The sequence below is a fragment of the Drosophila santomea genome, chromosome X, assembly GCF_016746245.2.
Source record: "Drosophila santomea strain STO CAGO 1482 chromosome X, Prin_Dsan_1.1, whole genome shotgun sequence".
NCBI lineage: Eukaryota > Metazoa > Arthropoda > Insecta > Diptera > Drosophilidae > Drosophila > Drosophila santomea.
The window spans coordinates 5128396-5146180 of record NC_053021.2 but is presented as its reverse complement, the minus strand read 5'-3'; the positions used below and the strand labels follow the sequence as shown (position 1 = coordinate 5146180).

Genomic DNA, 17785 nt, shown 5'->3' with positions numbered 1-17785 from the left:
TGCTAATGCAGCTTAATGGAATTCACTTTCTTTTCGGACCTGCAATTAGTGTAGGCTGTGTTTCTTAGGGCGATGGGAGTATTTTACATCGCTGCCATGGAGACCCTATTCTTTATAACTCTATATGAGCATGCTTTTAAGGATACTGATTTTGGGAAACTTTGGCAGCTTTACTTTTTTGTGCCCTCCTCAAAGGCGAGTTATATCCTTTCAGACTGACTTTTTTGTTGCTCGTTGAAATCTGACTTATATAACCGAAGCAAGCACTCGCGAAAAATTGAAGTCGCACTAAAACAAACAGTGAAGTCAAGGAGTCCAACAGGGCGAAGGGAAGGGCGCGGGGCTATTCGTCGATTATCCTTGGATTAACAGTTGCAGGTGGTTGCATTAAAACCTATTTAAAGGCCGATTCCGTCGCTCCTTTCGCTTTCCCGTGATTCTGATTGGGATAACGTAACGTTGTGTCGTAACGGGACGTTGGCAGGAAACTGTTGAGCAGCAAAGGACGTAATAGCCGAATGGCAGAACGAAAAGGATAACGGTTAACGGGGGAGGCGACGACGGGAGAGAAAGGAGGCAAAAAGAAAAGAGCAGCGCAGACGCGGCACGCGGCACGCGAATCCAAGAGAGAGGGAAGATGGTAAACAAAAGAGGGAGAAACATGAAACGAAAAATAATCAAATTTTTGTTTACCAAATTAGCTATTATGGGCCCTACATCAATTATCTTAATTTTCAGTTATGTCCACCTAATTGACTTAGCCAAATGCAGTTAGCAAAAGGCGTTAGTGAGTTTTCGAAAATGAACTCTGTTCATCTAACGAGTTTTTCAAGAAAGTGTTATCGATGAACTTATTGTCAGCAGTGATTGCAATCCACATAGTGACGAAAAGTAATAGAAAAAATATTCAAAACTACACATGCATACTTAGATACAAACTTCTAATTAAAAAAAGTGGATTACGCATAAAAAGATTTTTTTTGTCATGATAAAAGTGATATAATTCAAAGCCATATTGTGACTTCTTCACTGTGAATTTTTGCCCATCTCTGGATTGAACTGGCACAGAACCAGCCGCCTAATGAACACTTGTCGGCATACCTCTCATAAATTGTTTATTATTTTGATAAGCGAACGCGGAATTGCGTAGATTCGTGGGGAAGATGGTCTTCAAGTGCCAGGAGGACAGTTTCCTGAAGCAGGTGAGCCCTCAAATGCAGCGCAAAGTCCCTAATTACATAATTTGTGACCCAATTTATGGCAGTTCAAGACGAAAATCGTTAGTAGCGAGTTTGCCACCATCGATTGGACTGATCCCAGTGGAAAGGTCGAGAAACTGAAGGGTTTCAATGTGATCTGCGAGGATACGATTCTATTTCCCGAGGGCGGTGGTCAGCCCTGTGATTACGGAACTTTAGGCGGATTTCCCGTAAAGAATGTCCAGAGAAAGGGCACTACGGCTGTTCATTTTGTGGAGTCCTCAACTAGTTTCGAGCAGGATGCCGAAGTTCTTCTAACACTAGACTACCAGAGAAGACTGGATCACATGCAACAGCATTCAGGACAGCATCTAATCACCGCCTTGTTCGACAGGGAATTCAAGTACGACACCACCTCCTGGTCCCTTGGATCCAGTGTCTCCTACATTCAATTGAGTACGCCTCATTTGATTAGTCGCGAATCACTGGACCTCATCGAACGGCAAGCCAACGATCTAATTCGCGAGGGACGTGAAGTTACGGTGCTTCTTATGGATCCCGAGGTGGCGCAGGAGTTCCAGGATGCCAGGGCACCAAGGGGACTGCCCAAGGATCACGAGGGTCTGGCCAGGGTGGTGCGAATTGAGGGCATTGAGAGCAACATGTGCTGCGGCACCCACGTCACGAATCTCTCCCAGCTGCAGTGCATTAAGCTGCTTTACGCCGAGAAGGTCAAGACAAATGTTCTGGTGCACTTTGTCGTGGGCGAGAGGGTTCTCGCAAAGCTTGGCGAGGTCTTTCAGCGCGAGCAGCAGCTCACCCAGGCATTAAAGTGAGATCTCCAAGAATGAAGGCCAGTCTCTGTAGCTAATCATCTGCATTTCACAGAGGTGGGCCCGGCCAGCACTTGGAACTTGTCCAGAAGCTACAACAAAATGTGAAGGGCAGCCGGAAGTATTTCCAGCAGCTGCTTAAAGACTACGCCACCGCCGAAGCCGAGCGTCTGGGCGACCTGCCCAAAAAGGATCGTCCGAAGTATTTCTCTCTCCATCGACGCGACGGCATCGAGGTGGACTTTATTAACACATTTTTGCGGTTGGCTCCCGAGGGCATCTTCTACTTTCTTACCGTTTCCGAGGGCGTTCCTGCTGGCAGCGGTGCCAAGGGACATCTGGTGCTGCGCGGAGATGCAGAAATAGTCGGGAAACTTGGTCCCCAGTTCGTGGAAATTCTCGAGGGCAAGGGAAACGGCAATGAGGGCAGTTTCCAGGGAAAGATCAACAACTTGGCTAGACTGCAGGACTGCCAAGAGCTGCTGGAGGCCCAGTTCAAACCAAAGAGGGTCGTCGAAGCCCCTCCTGCAAACGGAGCTCAGCTGGAGACAGAGGAATAACGTAAATTGGGAGTGGTCAAATATACAATATTTGTATACTACTAAAATTCGAAAACAAACATTGCCTTTTTTTAAAGCAAATAGTAAGTCATATCGTAAGCCGAAGAGAAAGAAATAATCACATGTACCAGTACTAAAAACATACATATATTGGTATTCCCTCGATTGACTTAAACAGCAAACATGGTATTAAGGATAACGAAAGCTTAACGGTGTGGGATCACAGGTAGTTCACATCGTAGTTGTGCATCTTCCATTTGAGTCGCCAATATTGATTCCAAAATCCCACGTCGATGATCCGTTCATGGAAGTTGAAGACGCCCACGTTTGTATACTCGCAGATGGCCGGATAGGTGCAGTCGTCCTCGTCGTACAGATCGACCCAAAGGATGGTGCAGATGCCCAGGGAAAGGAGACGCAGTTTCTTCTGATTGATCGCCCTCTCCAAGGTCAGCAGATAGTCGGCGGACACGGGATTCTGCAGTTCTGCGGGCACTGTGATCATTCGATTTGTGGCGCCCCTCAGTAGAGTCATAAAGGCCTCCTCGCCAGGATTCTTGAGACCGGCTTGGTACACGAACAGCATGCCCGTGCCATAGAGAAGCGCCTTTTTGGGCTTCGTGTAGGATTCCCGTACAACGCCCACCGCCACCTCCGTGTAATCCCTGACCAGGCCGTTCCAGTACTGCACCCACTTCTCCACGAATGTGCCTTTGAAACGCTCCGGCATCTGAACCTTGTCGGCGAATCTTTGACGCAGTGCCGTTATACGACCACCCACACGGAGGAACTGCATCTCCTGGCGGGTTTTCAGTGATCAATTTGGAAAAAGCCGAAAAACCAGGTGGAATCGAAGTGCTAGTGTTATCAAATCAAAAAAACAGCTGTTCAGTGTGACTGTGCGCCGCAAAAATGTCATCGACGCGATGGTGTTATATCGATAGCCCCCGAAAAGTTGAAAGCAATTTGTTTTAATTATTAAATCTCAAATAAGTAAGGATGTAAGGGATTTTTATGTAAATATACAAATTGCAAGTTGGTAAATTAATACATATTCATTTTACTTTCGCGGATATCTCAATTTGGGGTGGTATGGCGATTGTTCGCATCGATAGTTCCAGGCAAATTATCGATGGCCAAATATACAAAATAATTGTTTTCATCGCGAACTGCCAGTGCGCTGTGCAAGTGATGCACAAAACTGGTTAAATAAAGCACAAAACGAACGGGTATAAGCGGCAAGGTGGGCGCATCGAGACAAAGAGGGCGTGGCGAATCGGCGAATATAGCACCAACCAATCCCTAGAAGGTGCGACGTACGCGTAATATGCAAAAATCGCTACCATGAAAAAGGCCAAGGGATCAAGCTCCCTTGGAACGAAGGGATCATCATCCCGGAGACTATCTTCTTCGGCTGTGGTGGTGTCCAAGGAGTCCGGGGGATCTGCAGAGTCGGCAGCGCTGAAGCAGGACGGCAAGGAGCAGCTGCCGGAGCGGAAGGACTCGCTGGCAGCCAAGGAATGTGAGTACGACGCACTTCTGCTTCCAAAACGGTACATGTGCTCATTCCCATGCATGCACAGTGGTGGGCATACTAATAGAAACACAATACACGAGGGTTGGCCAACTTGCTCAACGAATGCAATGGAGATTTAAAAGGCGTATTAAACTCCTGTAGCTGTGATACGAAAATTAGTTAATGTGAATATGGGTACATGTTGCTATTCCTGCGGAAACACAGTGGTGGTTAAAATAAAAACATTCACAGCTTTATTTATTGTTTAGTTAGATATCGAGTAACATTTACAACTTTCTTTGTATATTAACAAGTGTACCATCTTCCTCTCGTTATCATCTGCAGCTATGAAAATAGATCCCTCGAGCAATCAGCCATTGAAGAAGGTTGAGCCATTGAAAGATGAACTTAACCAAGCCGAGTGCACTGCCATCTCATCCATCCCAGCAATTGAGAAGCTACGCCGCTTCTGCTTTATTGGCTCCACGGACGAGCCCGTCTACGCCACGCCCGCACTGGACCTTGCTGTCGAGAACAACTTCGCATCGCTGAAGGAACTCTGCGCCCAAGTGAGCGAAGCCGAGATGGCCGAGTGCTTGGCGAGTGTTTTGGGCAGCGGACCGAATGCGGAGCACCTTCCCCGACCTGACGAGCCGCTCCTCATCCTGGCTGTTTTCCTTACCACGTGCGACGACGAGAAGGAACGAAAGTTGGTGCGCAATAGATTCGCCGACCTGATCACCAGCGATTTGGATCTCCTACTGTTCGTCCAGCTGGTCAAGCGAGTCCAGAAGGTGCTCGAACGTAAAACGCCCTTCAATCGCACGGTGCGGAAGGCCGTCCTCGAATGGTATGGCAAGCAATCGCTTGACCGCCTTCTCCACATGTGGTCGGTGGGCGATGGAAATCGTTGGCCGTCGCATCGCGATCTGCTGCACCGCTGCCATTATCGGGATGCCAATTTTCGACCGGAAATCATTGCTGCCTTAAGGCTGCTCTCATCTTCTCCAAAGGAGCTCTCGCAGTGGCCCGATTTTTTAACGCCCTTGAACAGCTTTCGCGACATCATTGAGGGTGTAGTAAAGCTTCGACTTCTAACGGATCCCGGACTAGCTCTTCCCATTGTGAAGAAGTTGTCGCTGAGCTGGGAGCATGTGCCATTGCAGTTGCTTCACGTCCCCGGGCTGGCGAAGTTCCTTATTCCAAGCATGAGCTACGAGCAACTCCTTCAAAGTTGGCCACGCCTCTCGCGACTCCATCACCAGGTGCGCCCCTTTGCTGAGCAATTGCTGGACGAGAAGAAGCTTAAGGCGGGCAATGTTCCACCCGTACGTCTGCTGCTGGAGGATATGCGTCTGAGGAAGCCCAAAAAGGTGGTGAGTGTGCGTTCCAGGCCCTTCAAATTAGTTGCTTTTTCCTCCATAATGTTAAATGTAAATTCCAGTATCCAACTTTGGTGCAAAAGGCGAGTTTCCTGCACAGCGTCTACGAGATATCCTTTGGCCAGAACAAGGCACTCGGTAGGCGACTGCACATTACCCTTAATCTGGAGAAGACCTATCTGGGCAGTAAGTGAAATTGTTTCCCATTAACTATTTAGATTATTACATCGAACACCCCCAGAATACCTTTCCGGTCGATGTCGTTCGCTCAAATACTTAGATGCCCTGGTGGCATTGGCTTTTGGCTATTTCCGCAGCGACCCCAAGGTGACGGTGGAGTTTTGGCACGATCGCAGTGGCGAGTTGAAGACGCTGCCCTGGACAAAGGAGATGACTGTTTCAGAGGCCGCGGCCTGTTGCGAAAATCAGAAGGTAATCATTTTGCACAATCGATCCACGTTTTAACCATTCGTCTTTGATGCAGGTGGGCAAAGTCAGGCAATCGCTGAATAGAATTCTGGCCAGGGCGCTTTTGGATGAGCAGAACACGTTTGACGTGTTTTTGGTGCTGGTGCCGGGTGCCGCGCGAGGAAATCCGGAAAATAATTCGAAAAGCTTGGCTGCTCTAATGGACAAGTATCGCGAAAAGCGAAGCTCTAATGCTAAGTGAGTATTTGCGAAGAATAGCATGATATCTGTCGCATTGGTTATTATAGTTGATATTGATTAAACACTTCTTCCTTCGCAGATTCATTGTGGTGAGCCTGCGGCAGCATCAACGCTCCATGATGTATTCCGGCGGACGAAACGAGAACTTGTTAGAGTTGTGCAGCCTCGATAAGCACACTCCGCGTTTGATTAACGCATTTGTCCGCAGGAAGTTCTACTAGACGGTGAGCCGCACTTCGAATAACCGACGACCCATTTAATCGCACAGCTGCAGGCACAAAGCAGTTCCATTTGTTGAAGGACGATGGCCATCGGTTAGTTGCCATCGGCCATCTCTCTCGCTTTCATAGACGCTAGGGCGCTCGGTCCTCTCACTCCCGTTTCGAATAGCTTTCGTGTAACATATATAGATAGGCCCTTGGTGCGTAATCGTTGTAGAGCCAGGCCAACTCAATGCTACATTCATACTTACGTATTAATAATGATAATATTTGCATCCCGGAATCCAGAATTGCAATCGGGTTAGTAAGATATTTTTATCGCTCGTTTTGTGTATTGACATTTGTATTCGTATTTGTAATTTGTACTAGATTTGGTGGATTAATTTTTTGAAATCAAACTGAATCAACTGAACTGAACTCAATCTAAATTCAATTTGGATTTAAAACAATCTCAATGAAATCGCAAGCGCAAACAACAAACAAAAAACAAAAACAAAATACAGACAAAAACAACAAACAAATTGCCTTACAAACAAAAATGTTAGTAAAACTTTCATTTTAGTTTAGACTTTTTCAAAAATTGAATACTGGAACTGAAACACAATTTATGGCATTTAGATAAAGTTAAAGTTAAATGTAAACTAATCGTATGGCCTATGTATTGAATATTAATCTAACGTAACTTTAAAATAGTCCAAGTCAAAGCAATAATCACCAATCACTAAGCAAATCCAGTTATAGCCTCAGATCGATTATAAATTTATGTTGTGCTCGAATAGAATCGAATTAAATTAGCTAAATAGTTGAAACGCGTACAAGGCAACAGATTGAACGAATAGAAAACAAAACTCCCAATGTGCCATACACAACCCACGACCCACAAAACACATTCACCCCATACACTTGACCAGTATACATATTTATGAGGATTGTGCAAAAATGCCGAACCGAAACCATATAGAGAACAATAACGAAACGACGAGCAAACGCTACCAATTTGACTAAAATTAGTTAAGTGAAATTATACTCAAATTACAATTAAATTACATTTACTTGTATAGAAAACAAAGCAACCAATTTGGAAGATAAGCAACCAAAAGCCAACTGAAAATAGGACAATTGAAAACGAAAATTAACTAACCGGAAATCGAAAGGACAAAAAAGAAAATAGGAAATATTTCCACGGACATTTCTAACCAAATGTTTCCACACGCGTCTGTGAAGTAAACCGTTGTGATCGCTTTAGATTTTGATTTAAACAAAATAAATACAAATACAAAACTACAAACTACTAAATACTGAATACTGAATACAAAAACAGATATGCCGGCACATGAGCCGCAACAGGCAGCTATAAGTTATTTTATATAGTTTGTAAACTCGAAATCAGTAGGAGCGTAACCGAAAAGTACCTATACAACAAAAGCTAAACTAAAAATGAAACTGATACTGCAGAGCCAGAGCCAACCAACCAATTGAACTCCAAAAATCCAACACAATTACACATAATGTATTCTAACTAACCCTCGCTGCCCGTGGGAAATCCAGAGTAAGGTTGATGGTAGGACAAAGTATGGATCTACGGACTACCGCAGAATGTATACACTACAGATTTTTGAGGAAAGACCTGGTCCTCACATTGATTTGAATTTATTGTTACTTAAGCTAAGTTCTAACCTCTTTGAAAGAGTTTTGACCATAAGAATAATTTAAAGACACACAACAAAACCAACCACAGTGAAATGAGTAGGGAATCCAAAGTATTTTTTTTCTTACTTGGTGGGTGGTCTTCTTTTATTATTAATTTTACATCCATTTTAGTTTAGTATTCAAGAAGTTTACTATTGGCCTAAGCAGACAAATTTTGTGGTCCGAGTAAGATACTCCAATTCCAATTTGAAAAATTTGCTATATTTTTGTATTATTAGATTTAACACCTTTGTAATGTTATTGTTACTGCAAAAGATACAAATTCAGTTAAGTGTAAAGTGTATTTCATGTAAAAACGCAACCAGACAGTTTTGTAAACAGTAAAGTCACCGAAAAGTTAAGACCCGTAAAAAGTAAAAGAAAAAACTAAAGCCAAGGAAACACATTTCAGTTAGAGAAAATTTTAATAAAGAAAATTATTGTTGTTGATCAAATCAAATCAATTTAAAGGAAACTAAAAATAAAACCAAAACTAAAACTGAAACTGAAATCGACTCGAAACGAATTGAACTAAATCCGTAGTAAAACAGAAACAAGAAGCAAAACATCATGTGATATCTATTTCAAAAATAAATCAATTGACAAACTAAAGAGAAGACCTTACCATACAGAAGCAGAATATAGTAAAATTAGCCTAAAGCCACGAAGCGTTCAGAATGCAGAGTTTCGAAAACGAAATCGATTTTATTGTTTTGCTTATAGTTTTTCGTTGAAGAGTTACGCAAGATCCCGACGATCCACAGATCCATTGAGTAAAAAAACCACATCATCAGTAATGTACGGCTCGACTTTGACTCTCTCTTTCTCGCCCCTGACCCGCACTATCAATTTATCTCTTTCTGTCTTTAGTGTTAGTCGAAATTCGGATTGTACGCGCATTTCCAAAATGTTCAACTCCTTGCTAACGTATTCCAGAAGGTTTTTATAAGCATATACATAAACGTATACATACTTCTTATACACTACCCTAGGCTAACGTTGAATAAATTCTGAATGATTCGAACACCACTTGCCATTCGCATTTACTGGGTCATTTGCATTTGATTTTTTGGTTTGTGGGATGTCTAGCTAGTAAGATCATCTATCATCCATCTATCCGTTATACATTCTGACAATCTAAATTTACCTAATGTACTACAATGCGAAACAAAAAAAAAAGATTTGAAAGTTCGTTGGTATAAGTTTTATTGCTTCCATATAATTTTTGAGGAGAATTTAAATAATACACTTCTGGTAGGCACAGAATGAATAAATTCTTAAAGTTCTCAACAGCACTAGCAATTTACATTTTCTGTGCCTACAAAGGCGGGATTCTTAATTGGCTTTTCCTCCTCGTTTTGTTGTTTAATATATTCCCCATTTACGTTTTATAGTCTTTTCTTTGTATGATCATCAAATAAAATCAGTTCCATCTTGCCTCTCCTTTTAATCCATGATATTGCTTTTTTTCATTTGTTAAAAATATAATTCGATAGTTTTTTTGCCTTCTTCCTTCTAGAGTTTTAAGTCTGGAGTTCAAGATTAGTTTCTTCTGGTTTTGAGTTCAAGTACCCTTGTCTTTCCCACCTCCAAATATGTTTGTGATCAGACTTATGAATGCGACGTTTTTCTTCTGCAGATCCTACTTATTCTCGGTGATTATTCCCGCAGGACCGCACACGTACAGCTGCTGTTGGTCCCGATCCCTAATGGGCTTGAAGCCCAGCTCGTCGGTGGGCACACCATACTGCTTGAGCTTGCACTCGTAGGTCTCCAGGAGATCGTCGTGGGCCTTGCGGGCCTTGGCTACCTCATAGCGCAGGTCAAGGATGATCTTGTTCTTCTCATCGATGATGTTGCCCACCCGTTCGTCCAAGCTGGTCAGCTTTTCGGCGAAATTGGGGGCGCATGTGGCGATCGTTTCGTGTAGGACAATGCTGCGCTTCTCATCCTCGCGCATTAAAGCGGCGATCTTGCGTTCCAGTAGGACATTCTTCAGCCCGGTCTTCTGCTGCAGCTCCACAATCACGTCGTTGAAGCGCTCCTTGAGTCCTTCCCGTTCGGCCACCAGAGAGTCGTTTCGCAGGATCAGAGTTTCCGCCTCCCAAGTAAGACCCTTCACCTTCTTTTCCAGCCGAGTGTTGCGCGTCTTGAGGCGACTTAATTGCTGCTTATCCCGCTCGTAGAACTCCAATTTGCGGCGATACTCGTTCAACTGGATATTGGCATGCTCCAATGGCTCCTTCAGTCGCCGGTTCTCGGCTGCCGTGTCCGCGGCAATTCGGTCAGATCTCTCCGCCTGTTTGCGCAGATGCTCCAGCTGCTCCTTCATGCTGCCAATCAGCGCCAGATTGTTCAGCGTGATGTCGTTGTAATAGTTCTTCATGTCGTTGAAGGCCAGGTCGTGGTGGTCCTGCAGGTCCTTTATCTGCTGGTTCTTCCGCTCCTCTACCTCGAACATTTGTGTGCCGTAGAAGAGGTCCAGCTTGGCCTTCTGCTCGATCATTTTCTCCTCGTGGAGCATCTCGTTGTCCTTGCGCTCGCGTTCGAAGGTGATGCGCTGCTCTCTGCAAAGATGCGAAAACAATTAACTTGTATAGTTAAAATTAGGCGTATAAAAATGCTTCCATAAGCATTTAGAACAGGGATTTTTAAGAGACATATTCAAGATATAAAAAAAAACGGACATTTTGGCTGTTAGTCCGGAAATAAACTTTTTAGGATGGTACACACAGCAGCTTCTCGTTGAAGTGAGCCTCCATTTGTCGCAACTGCATCTCGCTCATCTCCATTCTTTCGCGGAGCATCCGGCGCAACTGGCGCTTGTCCCTCTGAAGCTCGTTCTCCTGCAGAACATGGTGCTCCTGCGCCAACTTCAGTTGGGTCATCGCCTCAGCACGAACCTCACCAAGCCGGTTGTGGTTCTCGAACTGCAGATGCTTCATCTGCTGCATCACATGCTTGGTGTCGATATCCGCCAGATCCTGTGTGGCCTCGATCTCCTTGTCCTTCTGCTGCAGCTCATAGCGGGTCTCATCTAAAGAGAAATAAAAGGTATAGGCAAGGGAAGACGGAAAAATCCTCTGGTATTCACTCACCCAGCTGCTGGCGCGTGATCTCCCAAAAAGTGCGGATCTTATCCCGCTCCAACTGGAAGTAGTTACGCTCCTCTCGCTCCCGATCCATTTCCGCTTTTAGCCGGAGGGCAAAAGCTTCCAGCTGGTCGCGAGTCATCGCCGAGGTGTCCACGCCATCGATGAGCACTATGAATGGTTTGAAAACGTTTGCAGTCAGCAATATGTGTTTTACAGGACAAAAGAAAGTTTAGCAAAATATTCTAAGTCATTTATAGGATATGGAGTGAAAACCAAGAACACCCTTTAAAGCAAATTACCAAACGGATTTTTGACTTAGTTATTTTTCAATATTGGGCTAGTGAAAGGTTGGTCTGTGGAAAGTTGAGTCCGCCCTTATGGCTATTTAATGAGAGCGGCACGCCTGGCTACCTCCCATTTTCCCCCCTTTTCGGCATTTTTACCCCTGCAGCGCCCCTCTTCTTAGCCACTGCCCGCATATGTGGCCCAACAGCAGACCGTGTTGTAATTGTTTTCTGTAATTGGCAACGTTGGCCGGCTGGTGCCAGGACTCGGCCTAGGAAGGGCTACTAGGACCACCAGGACTACTAGGAGACGAACTAGAAGCCACACGGAGGAAAATGTCCGAAGACATTGCATTCTAGTACAAACTACAAAGTTCCGCAGCGCAGTTAAACTATTGAATAAACGTGATAGGTGTAGGGCAAAAAAACTATGATATAACTGAAATACTACGACACTAGTATAATAGTTTTCTTGTGTTTTTGCAGTGCACGCATAGAAACAATTATGTGCGTTAGATGTTCTAGAGAGCGGAGGAAGGTCGGAGATCGGGGGTCTGGGGAACTACAGTGTGCTCACTCGTGCAAATTAAGTGGACAGTTTGGCCCCCCATTTTTGCCCCTTAAATTTTCGGGCTGCAAGGCTGCGCCAGAGCAATTGCATCGGGAATTCCTTGTCCTCGGTGCTGCTTTCTCCTCTTTTGCCTGCCTGCAGGGTTATGCCTGCTTCTCTCCTCACGCAGATTATCGTTATTTACTAATTGTTTTGCTTGGCCTTTTTAAATTGCCCTGAATGACCAATGTCCGCCATTCCAGCTGCCCAGATATTCAACTACCCAACTACCCAGCTAACCAGTGGCACGGCACCCTGCTGCCATTAATGTTCCGAAAATGAATTGCCAGGCAGTCCTCGTCCCTGTTCCGTTTGTCTACTCGTGGAGGCTCTTTAACAGCCGGTGTCCTTAAAGAGGACACTGGCTGAAATTTGCAACAATTAACTGATATCGTACTTCAAGTTACGTTCGCATTAGTTAAATTTGGGAATTGATTAATCTTTGCTGAAGTGTATTTTACTTGAGCCGTACTTACCTGGCAATTTTTTGCCTTTTTTGCCCTTTTTCCCCTTTGGCGGCTGAAATACAATAAGTTTAAATAAAATTATTAATTTGATTTTGATCCTAGACGAGAACTTGTACACATTAGAAAACAAATTATTTAATTCAATTACAGAACCTCAGCCGAGTAGGAATCTCAAGTTGAAATCTCAGCTGAACTTGCCCCAAAGAATTTCCACATTTGTCTATGCAAATTGAAAGAGTTCTCCTAGCGGGAGAATGGAAATGGAAATGGGGGACTATACAATTGTCGTCTGCAGCTCGCCACTATTTTTCGCACTTTAAATCCTTTAACAACGTTTAATTCGATTCCCTTCACGTGGGAGAAAGGCAGCGAAAGGCGGAGAAAGGCGTAGAAAGCGGGCAACTGCCATCGTTGCTTTAAATAATGTGATGGCGCGGCTTTCAAAACAATTTCGCAACAGCTGTTGGCTGTTGGCTGCTGGCTTATTGCATATTTTATGACTGCAAATTATTCAAAAATTTTCGAAGCCGCCTGCGCCCGTCGCCGACCGCGCATTCGCATATCCAAAGGCGCAATATATATATTTTTATATTTATATGTATATATATAAATATGTAGCGGATGGAAAAAAGGGCGGATATATGTTGGGGGCAGGTCTATACATAAACAAATGATCGAAAATAGACAACCAGCAGGAGTTGGAGAGTCGGGAGGCGCAAAGGACTCCTGCTTGACTGCTATAAATACACAGTGGAGCTTCAGTAAAAGGATAATTACTAAAAACTTAGATGCAAAGAATTCGTAAGTTCTCCCTATATATGTATTTATATAGGCAGTACTATTAGCTGTATCGAAATGAATGCGTAGCACCAACGTTGGCATTTTGACCAACAGGACGGCCTTGCCGAGGCTTCACTGTAGCCCACTCGCAAAGTGCAGTTTGTATTTGCAGCAACAGCCTGGCTTGGCATGAAAAATTGAATGCGCCGCTTGCAGTGCATCTGAAAAAATCTGTAAAATGCTCAGACTAAAAGGAGCAGCGGGGCGTGGAACCGGAAATCGAAAGGAGGCGGAAACTGCTGGCCAAGCAGTGCGGCCATAAGGCGGCCGCATGGGTGCACTGCTTTGTTAATGTGATTTAACAACTTATTGCTCACCATACTGCTGCCGGTGCTTCTTTCTTACGATTCCTCTGCTCAGAATGAGAACCACTTCACTTTGGCCTTTCCTGCCAACTGAGTCTCTGCTGTTCTGCCGTCTTAAAACCAAACAAACTTATCGATAAAGCAGTTTGCAATGTGTGAGTGTCGTGTGTTTACGTGTGTGTTGGTATCGCCGGGCAACCGAAAGCAGAGGTTAAAGGTTGAAGCGTTCGTTTTTTCGGCTTAGTCTTCTCTCAATTATTTTCTATGGCAGGGACAAATAGGTTTGAACTGGAAAAATTACAAATTTGGGGAAACTTTTGCAGTTATCAACTGGGTTACTAGGGGGAGATTTTGGATGCCGAAAAACATTTTATTAAAGTGTACTAAAATATTCGAAACATATGTAAAGTACTGGAAACTATCATAAATAATTATAAACACAAAATGCAGGTATACATTAAACTAGCATAAACTAAATCTATGTACTTCTGTTAGCATCCGCGTACTTTATATAGTGTCTGACATTAGTTGGCTGCCCAAGCCAGTGAAAACCGAAAACCGAAAAGCCAGGCCAGACCAGCCAGACTCTTTCTCTTATCGCCGTCTGCTGTCGGCTTCCTATAAATGGTCTCTTCAATTTTCTCTGCCCCGTTTCCTTAATTTTCTACCCTGCTCTTTGCCTCGGAATTTTCCCTGCATCTGTTTGTTTATTTGCCGTTTGCTGGGCGGACTTTAAATGCTGGTGGCACTGCAGTCTCTGCTCTTGACTACTGGCTAATTTGATGATTTCGTGAAATACGATATTATCAGGAAGCTGGCAGATCCTCGGCTCCTTTGAGCATTGCTTGATGGTCCTGAAAATCTTGCTCGAATCAACTTTATTAGTCCGTTGAATAACACAGCACCTATGGCCTGGAAATTCCCTAGCAACTCCGCCACTTTCTCGCCTTAATTAATGTCGGCTAGGGGGCGGGGCAGGTTGGGTAAACAAAAGGCGGTGGACTCTCCGGTTAAATGCTTTAATTGAAATTAATAACCGCAGCCAGTTTTGGTCAGTTGAGCAGTCAGTCGGCAGTTGAGACGAGTACCCCGTGGCTTTCGCGTGGGAAAACATTTTGGGACCCGGCACACAGACACCGAGAATTTTCAATTGTTTTCATTAAAAGTCAATTTTTGATAGCAAAGATGCTGTGGCTGGCTTACAGATAGAAAAACGATTGTATCCCACGTGTCTCAAAAATGTTTATACCCAAGACTTGAAGTTACAGCCTGACAATCGAAGCAAACTTACAAAATACATACAATCCAACTTATAAAAAGGCGAACATGTTTTCTTTTTTGCAAACTATGCCTTTAAATGACTGGATTTTCCTCCTGTGTACCTTCAACCCTTTTTAGACACTTCTCCATCTGCCCTGCATAATTTTTGTTTCATTTTATTCTCGCCAACGGCTGCGGTCGGTCATGGCCCATTGAGTTCCGTAACGGCTGCCAAGGGTTAAAGGGGCGGCAAAATGGGGAGCCGCTGAAAAAGCACTGATTGAAAGTGAAAGTATTTAAAATATGATTAGAAAATTTGCTTATCAGCGCCGAGGTGTGTGCGCTTTAAGAAGAATTCTTTAAGAAGCAGAACTGGTAAACAAGTAGTAAGAAAAGAATCGGTGTAATAACATTACGGTATCTATTCTAAGCACATAAATATAACACATTAACCAATTAAAAATGCGAAAACAATTCAAAAACACATTGTTTTATTTGTCTCTGCTAAACTCATCGAAATCATGGAAATTTTTAATTTGGTAAGTTTATAAAAGTACTGATAGAAATCCATGGCAATGCTTATATTTTTCTTTCATCCTGATAAAAAGAAATAATAAATCTAAATAATTAATATAACAAAATAATTGTAAACCCCTCGTTGATATCCCAAAAAGTCACATGCAAACGAAATTGCGAAGCAAAAATCAAACAGCTGATTAGCGTAATTTCGACTTGCTTAGAGATGGTCGCGTCTCTGCAAATCTTCCTCACGATCCAAACAAACTTAAGGAATCTCGTGTATATCGTAACAAAGACGTGACACGGCCACAAGAACAATGCGACTCCCCATCTCTGATTAGCGTTCTTTTGCAAAGTAAAATGGAGGTGCTCGCATGTAACTGATTTCTTGTCACGCTCCCAACAACCACATGGGGTATTTTATTTATGTCGTGATTGTCGTGCAAATTTCGTGCAACACACGTGAAGCACCGAGTGCACAATGTGACTGAGCATCTCTGATCTGCGTTCCGTTGCAAAGTAACGGGATTTCTCCTTAGAGGGCGCCTGAAAGCATGAAAGGGATGGCCATCATGGAAGTATAAGCTAGTTGTCTCGTTCTATGATATCTGCTGGGACCTGCCGTCACCTGCTGAGATTTCTGTTCGCCTGGTGTGCGAAACCAAAAACTGGCCGATTTAGCAGCGAAAATAATATCCGGGCGGCTGAAATTTTCAAGAAATCGAAGAGATTCCCGATTTTAAGTACTAGGCGAACAAAAATCCTAGAAGGTAGCCAACGGTCCCTTTTTTAGCCTAAAATAGAGATGCCCGCGTGTAACTGATTTTTTGTCACGCTTCCAACAACCACATGGATATTTTATTTATGTCGTGATTGTCGTGCAAATCTCGTGAGAAACGCGTGAAGCACCGAGTGCACAATGTGACTGAGCATCTCTGATCTGCGTTCCGTTGAAAAGTAACGGGATTTCTCCTTAGAGGGCGCCTGAAAGCATGAAAGGGATGGCCATCATGGAAGTATAAGCTAGTTGTCTCGTTCTATGATATCTGCTGGGACCTGCCGTCACCTGCTGAGATTTCTGTTCGCCTGGTGTGCGAAACCAAAAACTGGCCGATTTAGCAGCGAAAATAATATCCGGGCGGCTGAAATTTTCAAGAAATCGAAGAGATTCCCGATTTTAAGTACTAGGCGAACAAAAATCCTAGAAGGTAGCCAACGGTCCCTTTTTTAGCCTAAAATAGAGATGCCCGCGTGTAACTGATTTTTTGTCACGCTTCCAACAACCACATGGATATTTTATTTATGTCGTGATTGTCGTGCAAATCTCGTGAGAAACGCGTGAAGCACCGAGTGCACAATGTGACTGAGCATCTCTGATCTGCGTTCCGTTGAAAAGTAACGGGATTTCTCCTTAGAGGGCGCCTGAAAGCATGAAAGGGATGGCCATCATGGAAGTATAAGCTAGTTGTCTCGTTCTATGATATCTGCTGGGACCTGCCGTCACCTGCTGAGATTTCTGTTCGCCTGGTGTGCGAAACCAAAAACTGGCCGATTTAGCAGCGAAAATAATATCCGGGCGGCTGAAATTTTCAAGAAATCGAAGAGATTCCCGATTTTAAGTACTAGGCGAACAAAAATCCTAGAAGGTAGCCAACGGTCCCTTTTTTTGCCTAAATTAGAGATGATGGCGTGTAACTGATTTTTTGTCGTGATTGTCGTACAAATCTCGTGAAAATGGTTTATTACATATTGTTTTCGTTTTCGTAGCAGAAGTCCAATAAATGTCAACTCAGTCGATGCAACCTGGGTGTGTGGAAGCTCGTGGGATTTTTCGGAGGGGCCGAGGAGTAGGCGTAAAATTAATCCAGAAGGTTGGTGAAGTATGGGTGGAAGATGGGTGGAGTGCAGTGCTCATTGCGGTGGCAAAAGTTATTTGCTGTGTTATTTTCACAACAACTTCCGCTCGGCGCAGAAACGGATATCCTGCCTCTGAGTGAGAGATTCAGATTTGTACAACTAAATATAGATAAAGATAGGATGAGGGAAAAGTTGTTGGTGCAGCTGGTCGGAGGTCTTGTCTTGTCTGTTGTTAGCTGGAAAACCCCTCGAACGTCTCTCGCCGTATGCAAAATTCTGCTTTTACAACTCCTAGGATCAAACTTTGACATGCGACCCAAACCCTGGCAATTTAAACTTTCTGATTAATTTTAATAAATATATTTTTGTCCTTTATTTGTAGAATTTGTTCGTTTACCATATAATATATATAATTTGTCTTGTATATATATGCTTGTTTATTTATTATATATAAGATATACTTTACTTTATGCGTTTAC

At 43.7% G+C, this 17785-nt stretch overlaps 4 protein-coding genes across 7 annotated transcripts; 2 read left to right on the top strand and 2 right to left on the bottom strand.

Moving 5' to 3' along the window:
• The first annotated feature begins 1044 nt into the window (after positions 1–1044).
• On the top strand, positions 1045–2736 carry LOC120455331 (alanyl-tRNA editing protein Aarsd1-A). Its single transcript, XM_039641410.1, has 3 exons — positions 1045–1202; positions 1265–2031; positions 2088–2736. Exons 1-3 carry the CDS (start codon positions 1164–1166, stop codon positions 2590–2592), a joined length of 1311 nt encoding a protein of 436 aa, XP_039497344.1. The 5' UTR covers positions 1045–1163; the 3' UTR covers positions 2593–2736.
• On the bottom strand, positions 2718–3493 carry LOC120455335 (mitochondrial import inner membrane translocase subunit Tim29). The gene has a single exon (XM_039641414.2). It carries the CDS (start codon positions 3386–3388, stop codon positions 2813–2815), a length of 576 nt encoding a protein of 191 aa, XP_039497348.1. The 5' UTR covers positions 3389–3493; the 3' UTR covers positions 2718–2812.
• A 241-nt stretch (positions 3494–3734) lies between these two features.
• On the top strand, positions 3735–7680 carry LOC120455323. Of its 4 annotated transcripts, none has more exons than XM_039641400.2 (7): positions 3735–4114; positions 4454–5484; positions 5553–5676; positions 5732–5922; positions 5975–6156; positions 6239–6383; positions 7442–7680. In XM_039641400.2, exons 1-6 carry the CDS (start codon positions 3937–3939, stop codon positions 6378–6380), a joined length of 1848 nt encoding a protein of 615 aa, XP_039497334.1. In that variant the 5' UTR covers positions 3735–3936; the 3' UTR covers positions 6381–6383; positions 7442–7680. The 4 variants fall into 4 exon arrangements, 2 of the variants coding, with proteins under 2 accessions (XP_039497334.1, XP_043862469.1); XR_005616736.2 differs by having other exon boundaries at positions 3736–4114; positions 6239–6680; XR_005616735.2 differs by having other exon boundaries at positions 3736–4114; positions 6239–6680; positions 6750–7680.
• A 1243-nt stretch (positions 7681–8923) lies between these two features.
• Positions 8924–15331, bottom strand: LOC120455330 (dynein regulatory complex subunit 4). The gene is made up of 6 exons (XM_039641409.2): positions 13845–15331; positions 13683–13783; positions 12535–12577; positions 11168–11332; positions 10803–11106; positions 8924–10636 (listed from the first exon to the last, which is right to left on the bottom strand). The coding sequence occupies exons 2-6, from the start codon at positions 13683–13685 to the stop codon at positions 9712–9714; spliced, it is 1440 nt and encodes a 479-aa protein (XP_039497343.1). The 5' UTR covers positions 13686–13783; positions 13845–15331; the 3' UTR covers positions 8924–9711.
• Positions 15332–17785: the final 2454 nt, after the last annotated feature.

What these genes read in the sequence shown, in the direction of transcription:
- LOC120455331 (XM_039641410.1), top strand. Translation starts at nt 1,164, where the DNA reads ATGGTCTTCAAGTGCCAGGAGGACAGTTTCCTGAAGCAG. An exon ending in AGGACAGTTTCCTGAAGCAG is followed by an intron (nt 1,203 to 1,264) that starts GTGAGCCCTCAA and finishes AATTTATGGCAG; the next exon opens with TTCAAGACGAAAATCGTTAG. An exon ending in CAGCTCACCCAGGCATTAAA is followed by an intron (nt 2,032 to 2,087) that starts GTGAGATCTCCA and finishes TGCATTTCACAG; the next exon opens with AGGTGGGCCCGGCCAGCACT.
- LOC120455335 (XM_039641414.2), bottom strand. Translation starts at nt 3,388, where the DNA reads ATGCAGTTCCTCCGTGTGGGTGGTCGTATAACGGCACTGCGTCAAAGA.
- LOC120455330 (XM_039641409.2), bottom strand. An exon ending in GATCACGCGCCAGCAGCTGG is followed by an intron (nt 11,107 to 11,167) that starts GTGAGTGAATAC and finishes ATTTCTCTTTAG; the next exon opens with ATGAGACCCGCTATGAGCTG. An exon ending in CACTTCAACGAGAAGCTGCT is followed by an intron (nt 10,637 to 10,802) that starts GTGTGTACCATC and finishes GCATCTTTGCAG; the next exon opens with AGAGCAGCGCATCACCTTCG.
- LOC120455323 (XM_039641400.2), top strand. Translation starts at nt 3,937, where the DNA reads ATGAAAAAGGCCAAGGGATCAAGCTCCCTTGGAACGAAGGGATCATCA. An exon ending in TGAGGAAGCCCAAAAAGGTG is followed by an intron (nt 5,485 to 5,552) that starts GTGAGTGTGCGT and finishes TGTAAATTCCAG; the next exon opens with TATCCAACTTTGGTGCAAAA. An exon ending in AAGCGAAGCTCTAATGCTAA is followed by an intron (nt 6,157 to 6,238) that starts GTGAGTATTTGC and finishes CTTCCTTCGCAG; the next exon opens with ATTCATTGTGGTGAGCCTGC.